At 38.5% G+C, this 22,476-nt stretch overlaps 1 protein-coding gene across 1 annotated transcript; it reads left to right on the top strand.

The window, feature by feature from the left end:
• The first annotated feature begins 1,177 nt into the window (after positions 1–1,177).
• ENO4 (enolase 4) lies at positions 1,178–22,296 on the top strand. Its single transcript, XM_056352011.1, is given in 15 exon segments — positions 1,178–1,384; positions 3,334–3,462; positions 4,694–4,884; positions 6,393–6,532; positions 8,629–8,798; positions 9,027–9,158; positions 10,576–10,641; positions 11,373–11,435; positions 13,538–13,705; positions 15,543–15,668; positions 17,898–18,093; positions 19,074–19,141; positions 19,701–19,818; positions 21,850–21,923; positions 21,925–22,296. Coding segments are annotated over 15 exon segments (1,902 nt in total). The 5' UTR covers positions 1,178–1,222; the 3' UTR covers positions 22,024–22,296.
• The last annotated feature ends 180 nt before the right edge of the window (positions 22,297–22,476 follow it).

The raw sequence follows: 22,476 nt of genomic DNA, 5'->3' as shown, positions 1-22,476 counted from the left end.
AAGGCTGATCATTATCCACAGAGCAATACGTGAAGCTGTTTCTCCACGGTGCATCTTATTTAGAGCCCTTTCCAAGGCAGAAGGTGGGAAACTGACTTAGAGGCATTGGAAACTTATCAGAAGGTACAGCTCTCGCACCGGCTTGTGTTAGCTAGCGTACACCAGCACCTCTACATCCAGAAGCTTTTTCTTCCAGGAGAATTGAAACTGGAGCCTCCTGAGCCAAGCACATGCCCACAGCACAGACCTGGGACTGCTCCACTGCTGCCACCAGCCCACCGACCCTGCAAGCCCCCCGAGCACGACCGTGCCCACCGGAGCAGCCCGGGCTGAGAAAACCCAACGAGGTACCCGCCCCCCGCAAGGGACGGGTTAGCGCCACTTCAGAAACTTCTTCCGAGGAAACAGCTTTCAAATACAGAGGGTTTAACTCTCTGGACAGGTACCATACTATTTCTGAAGGATGTGAAAGGAACAGAAAATGATTCAGTAGGGATTTTTCTTCATTATCACCCTGCCTTGAGACGTGCACACACAATGAGCAAAGGTCTGCACATATTGATTTTAGAGCTGAGGAAGTGTGCAGCTAACAGCTTTTTAAGTATCTCCATTTTCAGTTACTTCAACAAAATTACCAGTGAACAGTGTAACAAAGTGAAAGTTTTTGTAGGAAATTGCAGGCTAAAAATGATCATTTAGGTTGCGAAGCGTTTCTTTTCTTTGAAAGTAAAGGGCTTTTGAACCCAGAAGTAGAGCTACTGGGGCATTTTGCAGCATTATCCTCACTAGACATTTCACAAACCATAATCTGTCTCGCTTTCAGGACGATCATCTTACACAATTTTGTTGTTCAGAGACTTTTAAAACTAAAGAGTACCTGCCCGAGGCGTTCTGACTTGGAAGCCCATAACCAGCCTCTAAGGGAAGCACCAGCGCCTCACGGCACTAAGAAAACCGAAGCAAACCGCCCCGCCGCGCCCCAGCCGCTCCCGGCGCCGCAGCGCAGTGCGGGCAGGGTGTCCCTTAGCGGCTCCGTGCGAGCAAAGCGCCATTTACCGGGGAGCTCTGGCACCCCGAGAGGACCGGCGGCGCTCTGAGGGAACGGATCTCCCGCCCTGAGGCACCAGCGGGGCTGGGCGCGGGAGGGGCGGCTCTCGCGAGAGCACGGGCGGCCGCCATTGCCCAGCCGCCAGCCCGGACCCGCAGCCCCCTCGGCCCCGCGATGGAGGCCGGCGGGCGGCGGCAGCAGGAGGAGCGGCGGCGGCTCCGGGAGCTGCGGCAGGAGGCGGTGGAGTACTACCGAGGCCACCGAGTACAACAGCGGGTGGAGGACGCGCTCAACGCCCTCTTCCCCCTGCGCCCCGCGGATCTCTACGGGGAGCTGGTAGCGTGGGGAGGGGGAGCAGCCCGCAGGCGGCCGCCCCGGCTCCTCCTGAGGGAGACCCCCCAGCGCCGGGCTGAGGGACCGCTGCCCCCCGGCGGGGGGAGAGGGGCCGGAGGGGGCTCCCCTCGGCGGGCAGGGACCTTCCTGGCGCCGATTCAGGGCCGAGGAACAGCGGTGGGGGGGAGGCGGCCGTGTGGCGCTCCCCAGGCGCCCGTGGACGCCCCGCAGCCCCCTCAGCTTCCGGGCGTACCCGCAGGCCGGTGCGGTACTGCCCGCCCACCGCCGCCTGCTCGCCCCGAGGGTCTGACAAACCTCACACAGACTGATTCGAAGAGCTTGACGTCTCTGTGGTTACAGTTAAATAAATTCCCGCTGACTCAGGCAAGGACCGCCATGGTTTTGTGTTCGTGGCCAGTGGCACTTTTGACACTGGGCCAGATACATTCCCGCAGCGGCAGGACTTTTTGTTCTGTGCTGGTTGCTTGTCTGGACACAAAACCAAGGTATGTTGCCTTCGGAGGGCACAGATGGATGTCCCTTACAAAACTGCTGTTCAGCATGGTGATGTGTCAGCCCAGTGGCAACAAGAGACAGTGCTATTCACACTGCAGCTGTTCCTTAACAGCAAATGGGCCTCATGGAAGTGGAAAGGATTCAGACCTTATCTGATCCCAGTTGGGAAAATACTGTAGACAGGAGTCCTAATGAAACCTCTATTAGTGGTGATACCGGAATTGCCAACACTAATAGTGAGCAACTTGGGGGGGGGGGGGGGGGGGGGGGGGGGGGGGGCGGGAATAAAATATCTAGTACGTTCTTTGATGTGAAAGTGGCAGTGGAAATGAAACATTTCATTACATATTACATCATTCCCCATCTCCCAAGTGTTTTGCCATCACCAGTTGGGACTAGAACTGTTCTTGATTTGCTTGGTGTTCGATGTTCCTTCTCTATGTAGCTAGCTGTGTTTCCTAGTTTTCCCATTTGGTAAGTCATTGTTTGGTGACCATCTCTGATACCAGACTAAAGAATGAAACTAGTAGGGGAATATGTAGTAACCCTTAGGCAGCACCTTAATCCTTTTTTTAAAGCAACATCAGTGTTTATTAAATACAGACCCCCAAATATATTCTTATAGTTGAATGATGACAGTTCAACAGGCCTGTTAAAGACTGTGTTGGAAGAAGTACGAGAACTCTGCCTGCCAGAAGTCTAGCTTTTCACCTGTTTCACAGGGGTCAAAGCTTGCTAACCTAAACCCCCAGATTTCCCATGGAGTAGTGACCCCTAGCTGCATCAGTTGCCTTGTGTCTTGTTACTAAGTGTGGCATACCTGCAACTCCTGAAATTTGTGCTAGTCTTAGCTCAGTTCTGTCCAACAAAAGCAACATTTCTAGTCAGGAGAGTTTGGTCATTGTGGTAAATATCTTTACAGCAAGCATGTTCTGTAAGAGAGGAGTGCTTATCATTGTTACTGAGAAGCTTGCTGACAAGCTGCTCTGCCTTCCAAATTAATCTTCTGCTATTAAGATCTTTAATGCTGCATTGGTTGAGTGCTGAGACACATGAGCAACTGTACATATATTTGATGAAGCAACCTTGAAACATTATTAGATATCTGGGACATTAAGTACTTTCTGTAAGCAAGGAGTATATTTTGAAAATACTTTTTGTTTTTCCCTGTCTGCAGCACATACAAAATTTTATGTGTAGCATTTCACATGTGGCTTTGGACTACCATGCTCAGATAGGAATTGGATCTGTTCCCTGGAATCTCATTCTTAAGCAGATAATATAGAAGTAAATGTGCAGTGTAACAGAAGTATTTTGAACCCTGGAACATATAAATGGATTTGCTCAATGGTGGATTTGATTGAAATATATTTAATGGAATAAAAGCATTTTGCATAGAAATTGACTTTAATAAAGTTCTTTCTCTTTCATTTAAGGCTAACTACTTTTCTAAATTTTCAAAAGCTCCAGTAATATGCAGATTAGTTGGAAGAAAAGTTCTTGATGGAGTTGGTCAGCCAACATTAGAAGTGGAAGTATATTGTACAGTTAAAAACTATGAGAAGGTATGAGCTGCTTCTTCCTGGCTTATTTCTTTTAATTAAAAAATAAATTATTACATTTATTAAATCTCTCAGTATCAGGGAGAAGTACTATTCTGCTCGCATCCTAAGGAATGTTTTATTTGTCATCTTTAGTGAAAGGAGATGAAACCCCGTAACTCAACAGTTGAGTGTTGTAACTTAGAAAAAAAGTCATGAAAAGTTAGACAGTGGCAGCAACTCTAAAACCTTTATTTTCCGTGAATTAGGCAATACTACTTTTTATTTTGTTAGTGGGATGTGACAGTGCATCTTTGTATATTAAATTTTTGTCGGTCTTAGTGATCATGTAGCTTTTCCTTACACTCTATATCTAGCCCTGTAAGTTCATGTTCCTTTTACTTTTTTCTTTATTTTCAGATCCTTCTATTTCTGTTTGTATGACAGTGTTTCAGAAAAATATAGTACAGGTGAAAATCACAGTAAAGATGAAGGTACATTTTTACACTAAGCTAATAGGCTGATGTGGGCAATGGTTAAGTCAAACATATTCATCTAGCACCTGCAGTGCAAAATTGATGGTGCATTGCCATCTCTCCCCCAACCTGAAATATTCTAGACACTGTCGTTGCAACTCTAGCTATTGTGTAATTATTTCTACTTTCCCTTGGTTAAACTATGGTTCACTTCATTCTTGAATTAAATATAACTTCATAGGTACACAGTATATAAAATTAATACTATTAATGCAGGCAACTCTGTGATATTTTTAAATGATGGTTTCATTGAATTTTCTGAAGTATTTTTCTTCAGCAGTACAGAAAGATAAGTTCGTTACCTAGGTAAGACAAAATGTAACTGATCATGAGGAATGGCATTAAGAATGACTGCTGCTGAATCATGGTAAAAGTCTACCAACAGCTTCAACAGAAGATGTCCTGATGACTGTATGGTCTTCAAAATTACCCCATTCTGTTCTGATAACAAAATATATGCGTAAAGCAGATCTGCCAGGAGGTTTTTGCCTAAGTAGTTATAATTTAGGTCAAGAAACTTGAATAACATTTGTGATTACTAAGTATAAGAGACTAGAAAGAAGGTGCTGGATGAAAAAAGATAAGTACATGGAGCAAACATTAGATTTGGACATAGATACTTGTAGAGTTGGTAAGGACATATAATTCTTAGTCTAGCAAATGACATTTCCAAGTTAGAAATTAAAGAGTGTTTTAAGCCTTTTTACATTTTCTTGCAGAAAATTTGTTCTATTGTAATGTCTTCTCATTCTCAAATACCTGAAAATCCCTTATCTGAAACAACTGAAGCTGATGAGAAAGAAAGAAATGACTCTGTTAACACTGCTGTGGAATGGGTCAATGAATCGCTGAACACAATGTTCAAAAACTTGAAGCCTACTGACCAGTGTGAGGTTGATAAGATGCTTGGGTATGTCTTGCATATTATGTAAATTATTGCATTTGAAATATACACTGTTAGTTTATATTGTAAGTAAAAAAATATATTAAATATTCAATGTTTCCTACTATGATTTTTCTATATATTTTTGGGATGTGATGTCTATCTCAGATACATTGCACTATATTATTGACTGATGGTTTCATAATTACAATTTGAAAATTGTGTGTTTTTTCACAAGTTTTCATACATGGGATGCGAAAATAGGGGTCTCTAAGAAAACAATGCCTGAACACATTCATGAGTTAAAGGCTTCATTTAAGAAACTCATTCAGTGCCAGTTTCATTAAGTGGGGATTTTTTTCAAATTCCAAGTTCACTTCTGTGCATTGCACTGCAGAACAAAAGTGGTACGAAAGGCTTGTGTGTCTTGTCTTCTGCACTGAGCTAATCCACAGAAAACATGTATATACATACAATTTTCAGGTTTTGATGGAGTTTTCTTTCTGAGCAAGCTGATCCAAAAGGCTTTTTACTTGGGGCAACTAGTTTATTTGGAAACACAGTTTCTGCAGTAAACATCCATGTTTATTTTTTTCATGCAAATATTTCTTCTTGGGAGCATCCCAGAGTAAAAAAGAATGGCCATTCAAAGAAATGTGTGTGGTTGTTAAAAGAAAAAAGGGTGTAGGTTAAAAGTATCGCAGATGTACCTGAATGTATTTTTACAGTAACGTTAGAGGAGCTACCTGGCAACATTGTGGCTTTCTTCATCCTAGAAGTAGTAATGTAGCCTGAAAGTGTTTCTTTCAACTTCACTGCTGAGGGGAGCTACACTTAGCTGGAGGGGTACGGGTAGGGCTGCCACACTTAACACAGACTGTAGCAAACAGACCTAATTGCCTTCCACATGCGTTAGCTTTGGGGAAACCTTGATGAAGGGAATAAGGACTCAATTGGAAAGAAATTCTTCCAACTGAAGTGAATCTAAGTAAGACTTTAATGCATTGTTTATATTACTTTATATATCTTACATACTTGGTTTGCCTGAATTGGGTGACTGCCACCCATGTAGGAAGTTTCCAGTTCATGCATGTAATCGAAAATCATCCACTTCTGAGCTTGCAGGCACTTAGATAAGCAGTGTACAACTGGCCTATTGGATTAGCAACCTGGGCCAGGCTGTTGGGTGTGATGAAGTTACGACAGGGTCCATTACTACCCATGCAAAGCAAATACATCCTTCACGCTAAGACTGTCAGCTCAGAGCTGACTTTCAAACCAGTGTGATGTGAAAAGCATGTGTTAAGGTTTATAATACTTGGTTGTGGGTCTGTTTGTTTAACTAATGCTGCAGGTGACTACCAAAAAATAATGTCATTTATTGACTTATCCAGCTTCACACGAGTCTATGGCAGAAACTCAAAGATGCCCTTAATTCACCTCTTAGCATATTCTTTAGCCTGCTGCATTCTGTGTCTACTTGTCTCATGTCTAAAAATGCTTTGAGCCAGTAATCTTTATGCCCTTTCCCTCAGTGAATACTTCTCAAAAAAAGTAGAAGAAAAGAAAGAAATCCAAAAGCAACAAGAAGAAGTAGCAGAAGCCACTCTTACCCTTACTTCATGCACTCCGTCAGCAACAGCACTACCTGGGGAAAAAAAGACAGCAAAACCAGGTTTTACTTTATTTGATTTTAATATCTTCTGCAACACAGATATTGACAAAGGTGCTAAAATACTTTCTGAAATGTTCTGTGGACACTGAATACTTCCGAACACATGACACAGTGTCTTATGTTCAAAGGGTTTGGTTACTTTCTCCTAAATCTTTCTGATCACAGCAGGTTCTCCTGCAGAAATGAGACAGGGGAAAATACAGAGTTTTCTAATCATTCACATGCATTGGTTGAACAGTTTCTGCCTTTGTTTTACAGTTGGCTTAGACAGGAGGTTATTACTTTTCAGAGTGAGGGGAATAAGAATGGAGGAGGATGCAAATGAAGAATAAAAATTAAAAAGATAGGGAAAGAAAAGGGAATCACAGAACTGAACAGGAGAATGGAGATAGAATTAAGATAGAAGTTGAAAAGAATGGAAAGCGGGAGGAAGGGAAGTTTCTTGCTAACACCGAGAAAAGGAGGAATAAGGTGAAAAGCAAAAGAGAAAGAAGGAAAGGGATGAGGTGGGACTGATGGGCAATTCAGAGTAAAAAGAAATAAGCAAGCAGTCCAACTAAAGGAAAAAATGGTGTGAGAGTAGAGAAACACAGTAAGTATACATGGCCAAAAAAACCCCCCACCACCAAAGCAAAAAAGCACCATACGTTACCTTCATATATGCATTACCTTAATAAAAACAAGATTTGTTACTATTTATTGGAAGGGCAGAAAATTTTGGCAAATTATTATTTCTTCCTAGTTTAGTTTCAGCTGTCATATACTATGAGTAAAACCTCACAATTAATATGTCAGATATGTGCACAGTAAATTCACCTTCGACCTGAAATGTAACATCTGCAGTTGTCAGGTCTATCCAAATACCATCACGTTGTATACTTTTAGACAAGCTTCTGTTGATACAGATATATTACTTGTTTTCACTGATTGTGTTTTCTTTGTGCTTGATTGTGAATTTGACTGTAATGTTATTGTTAGAATCTATACCTGACTATTAGGATCCAATGATAATAAAGCTATTTCTTGTTACAGGAGACCACTAAGAGGTGGTGACTCCCAGTAGCAGGTGCTTTCAGGGGTAGCATCTGTGGTGTAATTTATGCGGGTTACAAAGTAGCATGGTGTAAAGGATCTCTGCAGAACACTGCAGTTTGTTAAGAGATGCTCATTGGTGGATTACTCTTGTCTTACGTATGTAGCTCTTCATCCTCAATTTATGAGGTATAGAATCTGTGTGTAGTATGCAAACGAGGTAGAATCTAATCTGCATATCCAATTAAGGTCCTATTTAAATATCAGTCATATCCTGTAGTATTTATATTTTGTTGAAATCAAAACTCGTATGGCGCTCCCATTAGGAACCAAAGTAGTTGGTCAGATTTACCAAAAAGCCCCCAATGCATATGGTTCTCAAGAATCAGACCACTTATTTTGGTTTCAGATGGGTGCTTACTGTTCATGTTCATGTAAGCACTGTAGGCAATAAATATGTTAGTGGGCACTGCTGGTTTTCAAGCATTTTGGCAAAAGTTACTCCACTTATCTGGAAGGAGGATAGGTTATTTTGAAATTTTGACAAGGCTACACATATGGAATATTTAAAAGACCTGTTTTCTCATTGGAAAATTCAACAGTAATAGGCCTAAATTTTTTACATACTCATTATTAGAAGAAAACAAGTATGTGTACTTTGCATCAGGTTATAATGTGATCTTCCAAGTTGTTTATGCAAAAGCAGAGCATACAAGGAGGATGATAAAGAATACTGAAATCATGCTTATGAAAGGAACCTGAAAAATTATATCACATTACTGCATATAAACATAGATAAATAAAAATACATATTTCAGTGCTTGAAATATCTGTAAAAGAAATGGATTTGAAATACATTTGAAACCAGAGTGAGGACAGATGCTTTGCTTACTTGTAAAGTCATTTTGTGTAAAACAACTGACAAGATTAAGAAAAAAAGAACGATTCTTTTGTAATACAGTGAGTAGATACTGAAATGACAATATCATATTTACTCATATAACTGTGATACATAAAGCACATGTTTTAAACCAAGAAAATATTTAGCTATTACTGTCTTGCAGGGAAGAAGGTGGCAGTTGCAGAGAGAAGGATCCCACCTGCAGAGCCATGGGAATCAGTGCTCTGTGGCAGCTTAGCCATTGGGGGGACGTCCCTTGCTATAGCTAAGGCTGCTGCCACCATTAGCCATATCCCATTGTACCTACATATTGCACTGCTGAAACATGATCAGGTACATGTGACACTTGCAATTTTCTTTATTTTATCCCAGTCATTACAATTATTCTAGAATTCTGAAGCCAGTAGTCTATTGTGACAGTGGTATTAAATACACATCATAGAGAAAACCCTTAAGACCATTGCCTGTAGCAGTCTTTGAACCTTGTGCCATAATTAAGATATATAAGAAATTACTCTGGTTTTTAACATTTTTATTTTCACGTGGTACTCCCAATTACAGGATTCACCTAAAGAAATGACTCTGCCACTCCCAATGGTTACTCTGTTGAACTGTGAAAAAATTTTGCCTGCAAAACTGAAATTAGTGAAAGAAGTTATGCTTATACCACCAGTTCAATTATCACTCAAACAGGTACTGTTTCATTTTCATTTTTATGAATGTATTTTATAGATTTTATATAACATAAGTATATAGATCTTTTCAATATAGTCATTACAAACTGTATTTTTCATTTTTGTTTGGTTGCAAGGCCAAAGTTTTAACAAATGTTAGTGCAGAATTCTAACACTGGGAACATTAAAAGAAGTAAATAGATGAAGATTTAAAAAGAATATACGTGAAGATTTGAAGTTAAAAATGGATGTGTTAGTTAAGAGGGAAAAAATCAGTGCATTGATTGTATTACACAACAGTAAGAGATTTTCATTTTGTTTAAAATGTGCATTTACATTGGTAGATTATAAATAATATCAGATGAGTGATAGAGTGTACAAAACAAAACTTGTAACATTCACAAGAAAGCCTAAAATCTTTGGGAATAAATAGCTTTAAAAATAAAATTGTGAAGATAGAAGGGAATACAAAGCAGAAAAAAATCTATTCAATGAGCAAGAAGGATGGATGAGGCAGACTGGAACAACCTCTTTTATTTTAGCCATGTGTTGCATTAAAGAATGTATCTGCACAAGATGCCTACATTAGGGCTGTGATTTCTACTTTGTGTGCTGGTGACCTGAACAAATAGCTGAGCTCGATTCTCTTTCTTTTTCCTTTAACATTTTAGAATTGTCACCAAGAGCTCTTAATAAGGTTGATAATTCTGTACCTTTCAAAGATATAATGCCTCCTAGTGCTCATGGGAGAGCAGCAAGCTGTTCGCTGCAGTACAAAAAATGTAGCCATTCCTCTTGCGTTGTGTGTTGCCAGCTGTGACTGACTTCTGCCCCCTTCAGTATCCCTTTACTGGCACAGTTTAAGAAAGTCTGAAATGTGGTTTATGAAGTTAGCATTAAACTTACTAACTCAGCTGAAAAGGAAAGAGAGTTTCCTGTTATAAGCAATGGATTCATTTGATTGGAGTGTTCCTCCATTCCCTGTTTAAAATGAAGACAGTGATTTTTTTTCCCTGCTTTCTGGAAATGTTCTGAAGGTAAACACATTCAATTTTGTCAGTTTCCAGTTAGGAAGTCTTGGAGTCATAGTTGTGAACAGTGATCATCATCTTCCCACTTCTCAGATATTACACAGACCCAGCTTACATGTTAGATTTGGGAAGGGTTCCTTTTGAGGAAGAGACTACTTTTCTTGCCATCCCATTCAGCAACATAATCAAATATTCTTGTTCATTCCACTGCTACTAACCCTTTATTGTTGGCCACTTGACTGCATTTTATGGGTGGGGGGATTGTGTTAAGGAAGTCTTTAATTTTTTCTTTAAAAAATTATATTAAGGTCTGCATTTAGAGTGAGTGTTCTCTCTCTTCTGATTTAAGCTGCTAAAATGAAATAATTTATCTTGCTTTTGAAGGTTACTATTGTTTAATTTCAGGGCATAGAAAGAGTTCTGGATATTCAGAAAGAAGTGATGAGACTGTTGGAGCCTCCAGGCAAAACGGTATGATAAAAATGTGTAATGATAATGCAGTGTACTCCATTTGGTCTTTCTAATAGCATTGTCTTTTTAAGCTTAACCATGGAGCATTTAGCCTGTTATCAGGCTTTAGGCACAGAACAGAAAATGTGTTTCTCTGACAGATGAATAAAACATTGGCCATTTGGTGATATTAAATTAATGAAGATAGAATAAAAAATTGTTGTAAGCATAGTAAGACTTTCTGTTTACCTGAAGAAGTACACTGGGAGTGAATGGTGTCACAGCGAATATACAATATAGGGTTCTGATCTTGCTAGGTCTGACACACCCACAACACGCGTTATTCAAGGTACTGTTATTGTAGTAGTGTATCAATCTCAGTATGGGCATATACTTTTTGCAAAGCAAGGTCGTGGGGTTTCTCCAAGTATGGAGTCTAGGTTCTCATTTCTGAGATCCCCTGTTTTTCTGATAGGCTAGGTAAGAATCTTTTGAAAAAACAAATGATGGTTGGAGTGATGCCCACATAGAAATAGATCTTTGAAATGGGTTACCATCACAAAATAAAACTGGATAGGTGCTGATTAGTATTCAAGACAAAACAGAAGCTATTTCCTAACAGAAATATTTGCAATCTCTTTAGACTGAAATTCAGGCAACTTTTTTTTTTTTTCTTTTTTAATTCTGATGTCTCCCTGTCATTTTTGCACTTTTCCATGGAATTGATTTCTTTCTTCTTTCACTCCCTACAGACCAGTCCTCAACTAGCAGACAGTAAGAAAGGCAGAGCACATAATACAGGGAAGAAAGCTCTGGTAAGAAAAGAGATTTTCATTTTAAGCCTTCAGCAAGGTATTAACAACAGCAGGGAACCAAAATGTTCTTAAGAAATGGATCATTAATCTACATTACCATTTTGGAAAGGTCAAGGCAAGACTTTAAATATTCCAAATGCTCATATTTTGCATAATAACTTGGATTACACTGACTATACCTTCCCTTCCTGTGGAACAATAACAGAAAGGGGAAATTCTTCTGGAATCTGGTCATTTTTCTTGTATAGAAATCCCAGTAAAGTATCCAAATGAGCATTTTGCAGGCCTGTAGCACCGGCAGAGAACATGCCCTTTTGATCATGTAGGCCATAAAACTATTATCTGTAAGACTTGCCTATTGTGCTCTTTCCTAACTCCATGAGCATAACTCTCCTCTTAATCATGCTGCATTAAGTTTCTAGTTCTTGTTTGAGGTTATAGATAATGGCAAGTATGAACCAGTAGCTAAAGGGCAGCACTCACCGTAGTGTACAGGACATTATTTTATATGACTCAAAATCACTTCAAAACTGGTAGTTACTATAAATGAATTTCCCAGATAGTAGGATAGAAATGCGATGCTAGTTTTGCTCTCCATTCTGAGACAATTAAATATTATCAAGTGAAAATTGTTACTGTTGTGGTGTGTACAAAAGAGAGGATGATCAAAAGTTTTTTCTATTTTTTTGTGCTTAAATAACAAAACTCATCAGCATTAAGCAGATGACCAGTGTTTTTTTCTGGTGCGTAGTTTCCATATTCTTATCACAATATGTACTGCAATTGCGAGTTAAAATAATTCCTTAAGATGTGCACAAGGAAACAATGCATCAGATTCTCAGGGAAAAAAAAATCCATTTATTTCAATAGGGGAAAATTAAAGGAGATAGTAGTAGGACTGAAATTTAAACTGATAAAAGCACAATGTTAGTTTGAACTTTTTTTGGGGGGGGAAGAAAAAATGACAAAGTAGGCAGTGAAGAAGAAGAACTTGTTTAGGTTATAGAAGTAAAGACTAGAGAGAAAAAATGTTTTTATAAAGATAAGCAATGCTTTTAATAGAATGTAACAAAGCACAACATATGGGTGCCTTGAAGATCACATAAAAATGCAGATTTAGCCTCTATCTCATGTTAAATGCACAAAGACTGCAGCATTTCTTGCTGTGTATTGCTGCAGCTTAGTGCTCGAAAAGCAACAAGTCAAATAGATTGTCTCTCCTTGCAGATTGCTACAAAATAATCTCACAATTTGACCTGGATTTTCTTCCTAACATTTTTTTGTGAAGGAACATTCATATATCTCCTATAGCTAGGCCTGCGTTCTGTCTGCTGTAGTTAGTTCTCCAACTCTTGTCAAAGCCAATGCTTTCCAATTGACTTCTCCAGTCTAACCCAGGATTATATCCTGCTGCTTTCTGGGCAGTTTTTAGTGTCATTCTTTATAATGCAAAATTCACAGACTTTAAAGTTAAAAATTAGTGTTTGAAAAACTTTAAAAAAAAAAATGACAACAGAAGGACAGGTGAAATATTTGCTCAATACAACTCTGCTTGTGGCTTATGTCTAGGAACGCAGTTACTGAGGCAGACAACTCCATGCAGTTGTGCTAGAGGTATTCCTTCTTTATGAAATGTGTTCCTCCTAGAAGTCTTAAAAAATTCTAGTGTTTCTTCAGTACTCCATAGAGGCAATATCAAAGTTGTAGTTGAGGATAAATGAGTAAAAGCTGTTTAAAAATGGAGAATCTGGTTTTGTGGCAAGGGGATGGTCCACAGCACTGGAAACTTTTACATAGCACCCATGACAATACAGTGGTTGTTAAGAGTGCCTTTGAAGTCTTTTTTTAAGCCAGTACTGGCCATATAAGAGCAAGAACTGCATTACTAGATGTGTTACTGATGACTATATTAGCTCTCTACTCATTAGCACTTGATTACCCCTTATTGATAGGGAATTGTCCTTAGAATTGCCAATGCGATTTTTGAGAAGAGTCTTGTATTTTGATGACCGAATGCAGAGTGAAATGGCAGTGAAAAATTATATATGTGCTATATATATATATATGTATAAATAAAGTGATTAATTTTGTTTTACTTGCAGCCACAAGCCTTAAAAAGAATATCACACTTAGGTTGCCTAATAACAGGATGCGATAATTTAGAACAACCGCTACTCCTAATGCAAACAGCTTGCAACAATCTAGGTTTGGAGCTAGGAACAGACATGTACTTAGCAATAAATTGTGCTGCTCATGAATTAATGGATTACGTAAGTTATTTTCAATAACTATTTTGTTGGGTTTTAAAGGGAGTGTAGCTACTTGTTAGCAATTTATTACATTGCAAACTCACCTAGAAGCTTCTAACTCCATTTTTTAAAGGTAACAATCAAGCAGAGCAAAAGAATTGTCTCTGCATTTTTAAGGTATGGTTGAATCAGTCCTACAAGCGTAGCAGATGTGTTACTGGATTGTCGGTACAAGGGGACAAGACATGCAGACATCCATCTGGTAGCCTGATGCAGTGGGAACTGTGAGAATGCACGTATTCCTCCTCCCCAGCTGCACCAGCGTACTGGTGGTGCACCTTGAGTGGAATAAGGCTCACTGGACAAAGGCAGACCCCCATTACAGCTTGTGACCTGCCTACAGGAATCTCGGTTCCTTTCGTGATTTAACTTTAATCATTCAAACAGTATAAGCCTGCCTGCATCAGCCAGGTTTAATCCTTTTCTCTGTTTATTTATTTAATAAGAGTTTTCAGATCAATGCGTGTCAAATACAGCAAACTGTTTGAATGGGCAAACACCTACTACATGCCCTGTTTAACAAGCCAGCTTCATTTCGTGTAACATCTCAGACAATTTTGAATGAAAGTATTAATCAACAAATCCTGGTTTGTTTGGCGTTTGGTTTTTGTGGGGTTTTTTTCATTTTATCACAAGGTATAAATGAAATTATTATCTTCTATCCACCTTGCTTTCAAAAATGAAGAACAAGTTATTTACACAAGTATACTTCTGTAACTCCTTCACACCACTAGATGCTTATTTTACCATTATATTACACTACATCTGTTGTTTTCTTCCAACTACCTTGACCTTTCCATGTAGTTTTTCTGTGGTATGTTTGTATACCCACTAACATTCATCTCATTGTGTATCAACACTCATTTTTTAACTCTTATTTTTCAATATTTGTATTAGACAAAGTTTATTTATCTCCAGCTGAAGTTCTTGCTCCTCCTTCCAAGATCCATCAGGTGACTCTCTAAGCAGAAAAAGAAACTTCCTGTTCCATTTAATATCTCATGAGATATTGTGTGTTTGGGTGTACTATAGTGACAAAGCTTCCATTAGTAATATCTTCTGTGAAATCAGTTGCTTTCATGATAACCTATGATATCTGTATCCTATACCAGAATGAGCAAAATCTTAACAGATGAATTATCAGTAATTCTGCAACATTCTGTTATTGAAGTGTTATAGTCACTAAAGCAGTGGGTATTCTGGCACAGTCTGACAGTGTGCCCATAATTGTGTGCTGTGGTTTGTGCATTCTGTAATGATGAGACTAGTCTTAAAGTATTTTTTTCTTGTTTTTTTTTAAGAGGAAAGAGGTAAGGAAAAGCAGCATCTTGTTTTTGAGCACTGAGGGGGCACTCCTTTCCCCTAGCAGTATTTTCTTTATGAAAACGAGGACAAAAATCGTGAACTTTTTTTGGAAATGAAAAGTGAGGGTTTTCATGCAATACTGCGTAAATATGTCAATCATTGCTAACTTTATTCATAAATAAAACTGGCAGTGTAAAACTGACAGTGTTGCCTAGAAAATGCTGAAATAGGTCTCCCTGATTTTGGGAGTGGCATCTTTCAGAGACTTTGGCACAAGCCCACTGGAACCCACTGTTACTTCAGGCAGAGTTTTTCCATCACAATGTGCTGAGCGCTTAGCCATACAGCAGCCAAGTGACTGTGTGCTTATTGAAGAACACAATCTGCTGCCTTAATAGAGAACCTGGTGTCACAAGATCTGTATGCTTTCCTTATACTCTGGCTTTCGAAGTATTATTTCCTTATCTTTTATGCTTTTTACTTTACTTTCTAGGTTAAAGGTAAATATGAAATACTCACTGGAACATTCAAAAGTCCTGAGGAAATGGTTGACATATATGTGGAACTGATTAATAAATTTCCTTTTATTATTGCATTAATAGATCCCTTAAGAAAAGAGGTAAGATACCACAGTACAGTCCCTTTTCACATTTTTACAAAACACATAAAACATGAAGCTTCTGGTTTTGGAGTCTTTAAGCTCAAAAATATCACTATAAAAATGTATTTAACAATTCATTTGCATATCTGTAATTGACAATAACTAAAGTTTTCTATACTTTTGACATAATTCCTAACAAGATAATCCTGGCATGAACAGAATACGGTTAGTACAAATATTTAGAGAGTTACAAGAAAATGCTTTTTTTCTGATTCTACTTGCTAAAGCACTATTAAGTTTTCCTTCTTACATAAACAAATAGTTCAAGTTATAAAAACAAGTTATAACATTTGAGTGATATATGACTGACACTGTATTGTATTATAAGGAAGAAGCTAAAATTTGGACATTTTTATATATTCCTTAAAATCACTCAAAAAAATTATTGCTGCTATTCTTCATGATTGAGATTGACACTCAAAGCATGAACAAACCTGTCACTGGCAGCACTGCTCGGCAGAATTTTTTAAGTGGTAGTAAAATACCATGTATTTACCACTGTGATCAAAGTTAGAGGAGTTAATTTAGTGTGGCAAATATATTACAACAATAAAGTAGAATACTATTAAGCATGTTATGGAGTTATAGATGGATGAAAGAAACAGATTGCATAACCTTACATATTAGCATTTATACATTAAGTTTCCATGCTAAAAACTTAATTGTAGCAGAACCTACAATTGCAGACCTAGATTCTGCAGTTGCAAAACTTAATAAATATCTCTTGCTGTCAAACTGCAGCCTTTATCTTCTGTAAAATATATGGGGTTTGTTTTCATGAACAAAACAGGAAGACCGTGATTGAAGGTGGAAGCAAAGTGACATTGTCTTTGTCAATCTGCCCAGTGCCTGAATCAATAATTCTAAAACAGATGAGCTGCAAAATCCATCTGATTTTGTTCTTAACTGGAACTTTAAAAGTTCATTTTTCTAGTATGTGTTTATTGTTAGCTCGCTCAAATCAGCCTTGCCTCCCTGTGCTGTTTCAGTGTGACTCTGAATTACCCATGTTCCAAAACAGCAGATTATTCCCCACTGCTGCCAGGGCTGCAGAATTCTTTGAGAATTCTTACAAAGGAGCATACTTGCAGTATGGAAATCTGCTGGTGAATTACAACAGATAATTGTACAGATAAGTACAGATAAGGGAAATGCCTCTCCTCCTCCTCCTCCTCCTCCTCCCTCCTCACAAATCTACAAAGTTTACCCATGCCACACCTTTGCCACAGATAATCAGGTCCTTGAGGATTAGCCCTGGTACCAATTCCACAATTCATTGCCAGACAGCAGACCACTTTTGTGCTTAAGTTTGAACATTTGTTCAGATGTCAAAAACTTCATTTTCGTTTACATGCAAGCTTGAAATCCTTACAGGAATGGACCCTTGCACAGATTGCAACTACATAGGTACAAAAGTCTGTCTGATCCACAGACCAAGAATTATTACTGACGGAATTATTAATTGGAAAAGTAATGTTTTTAATGTGAGAACTTTGCATTCTATGGACACAAAGCAAGCAAATTAATTTTAAAATTTGTTCTTTCAAATTATTTACATATCCTTTTCCTTTTTTTGTCCTTAAATCTCAGTACCATGTGGACAGTGCATTAAAATCAAGAAACAAAGACCCTAAAAAATGGAGCTCTGCTGGAAAGACTGTTGTATTCTGCTGTTCCCTCTGGGTCAGTCTTACAGCTCTGATCCTCCTGACTTGATATATGTCACTGAGTCTATGACTGCCTCTTGTTTCATTATTTTATATTCAAACAAATATTAAGACATTTAAAATATTAACACAAGAATTAATCCCCAGAATAAAACAATAGAAAATAAATTTATATTACATTAGAATAGAATACATTTCAGGAAATAAATCAAAACTGCAAAATCCTACAGTTAATTTAATTTGAAATATTTTAAACTATACTTGTATGCAACTAGCTTTGATTAATTCCAGATTAGAATTTATGTTTTCTAGCAAAATCCTGAAATCCAAGTAAAATGGTATGTTCTTCTTAAGTAGACAGATTTTAAAAACAGTATAAAATATAATATGTTAATATGAAGGGTATCTTTAGGATTAAATAATTTTTGTTTTGTTTTGTTTTGTTTTTTACCTCCTCAATTAGGGTTTTCATTCAGTTTAGGTTTTTTAACTTCAATTATTTACTTGATTGTTTATGCAGGACAGACAACAATGGAGTAACATATGTTATGCTCTGGGTTCCAAATGTTACCTGATTGCTGAAGATGCTGCCACATATATTTCCAAACTTAAAATTGACCAAAACATAAACATACCAATGTGCAGTGGTGTTGTCCTGAAATATATTAACCAAACCAAGGTATCAGACCTCATAGAACTTACTGGACTTCTAGATGGTGAGTAGGGGAGGGGGAAAGGCTGACTTTCAAACCCTACAAGTCAATAAGTAGTGTTGTGACACCTGTAAATATTACACGTTTTTATTAAATTAATGCCACTTCTGATTTAGCAAGCCCTTGTCAGAAGAAACTAAAATTCATGTTTTGATTCCCAAATTCCTGTTCAGGAGCTTAAAACAGCATCCAAGGCTTCAACTATAGTAAATTAATACACTGTGGACGGTTTGAATATGGGTGCCCTTTGACACTGCAGCTAAGTCTCATACAGTTAGATATCAGAAGTGAACAAAATAAAAAAAAAGATGTAGCTGAGTAATCTGAATTTTTACTAATACTAGTATTAATAATTAAGAAATCCAAACAAGACCAAAATGTTTAAAATTGCAGTTTACATAATTATTGACTACATATTATTGAGCCTTTGTGGTAACACTACTAAGAACTTCTGCAGTTTCATATGTGAGATTTCTCTTTGTATCAATTTGTCTGTATTCATGTTTATACCCAAGGGATAGGTGAACAAATTTAACATATCTAAGTTCCTTCCTTATTCCTTCAAAGAGCCCAGAATCACCATCTCAAAGCGAGTAAATAGCATCTTAAAGATTTCATTCAGTCAGGATGGTAAACGCTTCTTTTACAGTGAAGAAAAATCATTACTATAGTAAGGAGCACATTTAAAATAAACAGAACAGCCTCCTAGCCTGTAGAACGTGTTACCAGCCAGATCAGCGAGGGACAGAAATTAGGATAGGATGTTAGATATTCCCTTATCCATGCTGAAAATAAAATGTAATGTTAACCTAGCAAACTAATACAGTTTACATTTTTATGAGATGGGTTTCATTGGTTTTACTCCTGTTTGTATTTAAGCTTAGATAGCCCAAGGGTAAAAAAGAATGAGAACTCCAAACAATTTCTGTGTTGAATACATAAAATATACACTAATGAAGGTTTTACACTTCCATTATATATAGGTCAAAGACATATTACCATATTAGGAAGTCCAGATAGAGAATCTTCTGATGACAGCCTTGTGGATCTGGTAAGTATTGAAAGCTGTTCAATTGCAGAATTGCCAAAACACTGCTTTTAACACGAACTATATTTTAAGGAGAAAGCCTGTTTCTGCTTGAGAAAGAAACAACGTTTTACAAAATGGGCTTTTTCTAGAGAGTTACTTTTTTTTTTCTCCACAAGTTTATCTTTGAGTTTAAAGAGAACACACAGGAAATTTGCCAAAGCAGGGAGTATATTCAAAAATGTGTATGATCTATTTGGTTGCATTAGTTTATTAAAAAATGTGAGTTACTTAAAACATTTCTGAGTAGTAATAATATTTTAGGAAAAAATTCTTAATACTAATACATTTAATCTTTTTGTATTAAAGCTCCATTTGCAAATAAAATTTCATTTCATACGCCAGTGAAAATTACTGTTTGCATCTGACAAATCTTTTATTAAGAGATTTAATTTCTAAATAGAGGAGGGTTTTTATCTGTAGAAAGAGTGTTAAATTAGAAGTAGGATACCGTATTTAACAATTAAGAATGACTTCACTTCCCAAACTGTGTAGTTTTAAAATACGCACTTTCTCGTTTGAGGCTGTTGGACTGGGTGCCAGGTTTATCAAGTTGGGAGGTCTTTCCCGCGGAGAAAGGGTGACCAAATACAACCGCCTTCTTGCTATAGAGGAAGAACTGGCCAAGAATGGAACGCTACGTATGAGCTTCTTTCTTACTTTGTTTTCAGCTTGCAATGAATACGAGAACAAAGATTGGAGGGAGAATGATTGAAACTGCACCACAGGAGGGAAGGGAAATCAAAAGACTATAAATAAGCACTGACAAAAAAACCTAGGATAGCACTTGCCACAATGTATATTGTTGTCCTAATGGATTATCTGTTTACTGAATGTTAAAATAGACCCCTTCTTGAGGAGTAGCCTACATTAAGCTTTTTTCCAGAATTAATTGGTTGGCGTCTTGAAGCCTACAGTGCAAAAGGAACAAAACAAAAAACCATGCATATAACACGTCGAAAAGCTGCCAAACCAGAATTTTAGCCCAAAAACCCCACCTCCCTTGAGCCCCTAAACATATATTGCTAACAAACCTTCATTTCACAACCCTCTTTTGTGTGTTACATCTCCAGCAGAATGTATTTGGAAAGCTACAGTTGCACGGGTAAGCACTAAATAAAACCCAAGAAAAAACGAAGTGATGATGCACATTCAGCCTTAGCCACACGTATCATTTCGGGGGCTGCATCTTCTTTTTACACTATAGGCTACACTGTTAAATGCTTAACAGTTCATTAGAGCCAATTCTCACTTGCTCAGGTATCAATCAAGACAGAATAAAGGCATACAGTCTGAAGGGGAAGCAGAGAGACAAGGAGAGGAAGAAAGGAAGGAAAGGGTTTGCAAGAATTATTATGCCTCAGAAAAGGAAACATGAAGGAGACTTCAGTCATTTTACCCTCTTGTCTAATAATTTTCAGTGTTCTATACATTGGATAGCAGCACTTGACATGCACACTATAGAACAAAGTTTTCATTTTAAAAACGTTTTTTATTGAAAATATTCTGAGTTTTCAAAATCTCCCCCTTGCTCATATATAATCATTGTTAAATAATAGGAACATGGACAGAAATTCTTTTTTGCTGAGAAGGTAGTTTCACAGAATGCACTTTTCAAAAACAAGACAGATAATTATAGAACTATGAATTTTAACTGCCTCAGCAGTATTAATATATTCCCTATTCAAATGGTATAGTCTAAACAAAAGAGCTTGAGTTTGACAAATATTTAGACCTGTATCTCATGAAATGAAATAGCAACAATTCCCGATGTCATTAATCGTTTAGCAGAAATAAAATCCAGTAACTAAATCAACAGCGGGGAAATACTGAGAGAGGATGTCTGAGCTGCATACCAAACTCTTCATTTGGCTGGGCCGCGAGCTATGGAATACGCTGGAGGGCTGCAAGTGGAGGGCTCTGTAAGTGGCTCACAGACGGGGGGGTGACACTGACCCCTCAGGAGTCCCCCCAGGAGCGACTGAATGGGGCGTACAGCTGGGCCCAGCAGCACCGTGCCCACAGCCACCCGCGGCTCCTCGCCCCGCGAGCGATGCGGGTTGCACAGAAGTAACTCTTGGCCTAAGCGCAGCCCCGGTGCTGACGCTGCGCTTCAGCCGCTGGATTCACCGGGACAATGCGCTGAGCCACTTGCAAGCTGAAGGGCAGGCTGGCCTTCCCATGCCAGTAACGCGCAGCTGAGGCGTGTTCGGGGATGGGGTGGGCACTGCGTGTCTGTGGCAAAACGGGGAGTTGGGAGGTGAGGTTAGGGAAGAGGAGCATCACAGAACGGGGAACAACAGCGGGGGAGAGAGAGGTGAAGCGTTAGTTACAGAAGCAACGCCTGAACGTGTGCTTACGTGAAGTTGTTACAGGCGGGGGTGGAGGTGCAGAGGAAGACTCAAAAAAAGGACAGCAGGGCGAGATGGTTAGTGAGGAAGGGAATCCAATAAATACTCCGGCTCCAGCTGCTGCGCACCGTGCCCTGATCCTGTAATCAACACACAGGCCTGGTGCTCCTTTGTTCCTAAGGGCCAGGCTTTAGAGGTGTTTAGAGACTCTTGTAAGCATCAGGCGGCATTTTAAAAAAATCTGAGTGCACCAGAGAACATTACAAGAAACCAGATTACAGCAAACATAAGAATGAGTTTCATTTTTCTCTTCTATTTCAGGTGAAGCAAATCTCAAATTTATTGCTTTTGCTGAAGAATCACAGCCAGAAAAACAGCTTTCTGATGTACCTCCTCCCCCCAAAGCCAGAGCCGTCGCCTCCACAGCTCTGCCCGCCAGCCCTGCAGGTTCGCAGCCTGCCTGCTCAGCTCCCAGCAAATAACACACTGACCTGAGTTGTCAACATTAACTTTTGGTTAATTTTTTTTAAAACAACAACTAGTAAGAAACTCATATCTTAACTAGTCCTTAATCCATTTATTTTCAAGCCCTTCAGCAAACATTTTAAAAAGCATTCAAATACTAGCTGCTTTTTTCCCAGGAGACCATCGTTTTCAGCTGAAACCAAGTTAACTGAGCAGCGGCTATAGTTTGAAAATGCCACAGAATTCTGTGCTGTATTTACAAATTGACCAAATAAATACCTCTGTGTTAAGTCCAAAACTAAATGTTTGTTTTGGGAAAGTGGAAATCTCTCTCCCTACAAAGAGCAAGCTATTGACAAACAGTAGAAAAAAAACATTTTACAAAACACAAAGGCCTTGACTGTTATGTGGCTCCATCCCCCCACGCACCCTCAATGCTGCTCTTAGATCTAGCCTACAAGGGAAATTTTGCTCCAGTTCTAG

This window comes from Falco biarmicus, chromosome 9 (assembly GCF_023638135.1).
Source record: "Falco biarmicus isolate bFalBia1 chromosome 9, bFalBia1.pri, whole genome shotgun sequence".
Lineage (NCBI taxonomy): Eukaryota > Metazoa > Chordata > Aves > Falconiformes > Falconidae > Falco > Falco biarmicus.
The sequence above is the reverse complement of the archived record's forward strand: the minus strand, read 5'-3'. Positions and strand labels throughout refer to the sequence as shown.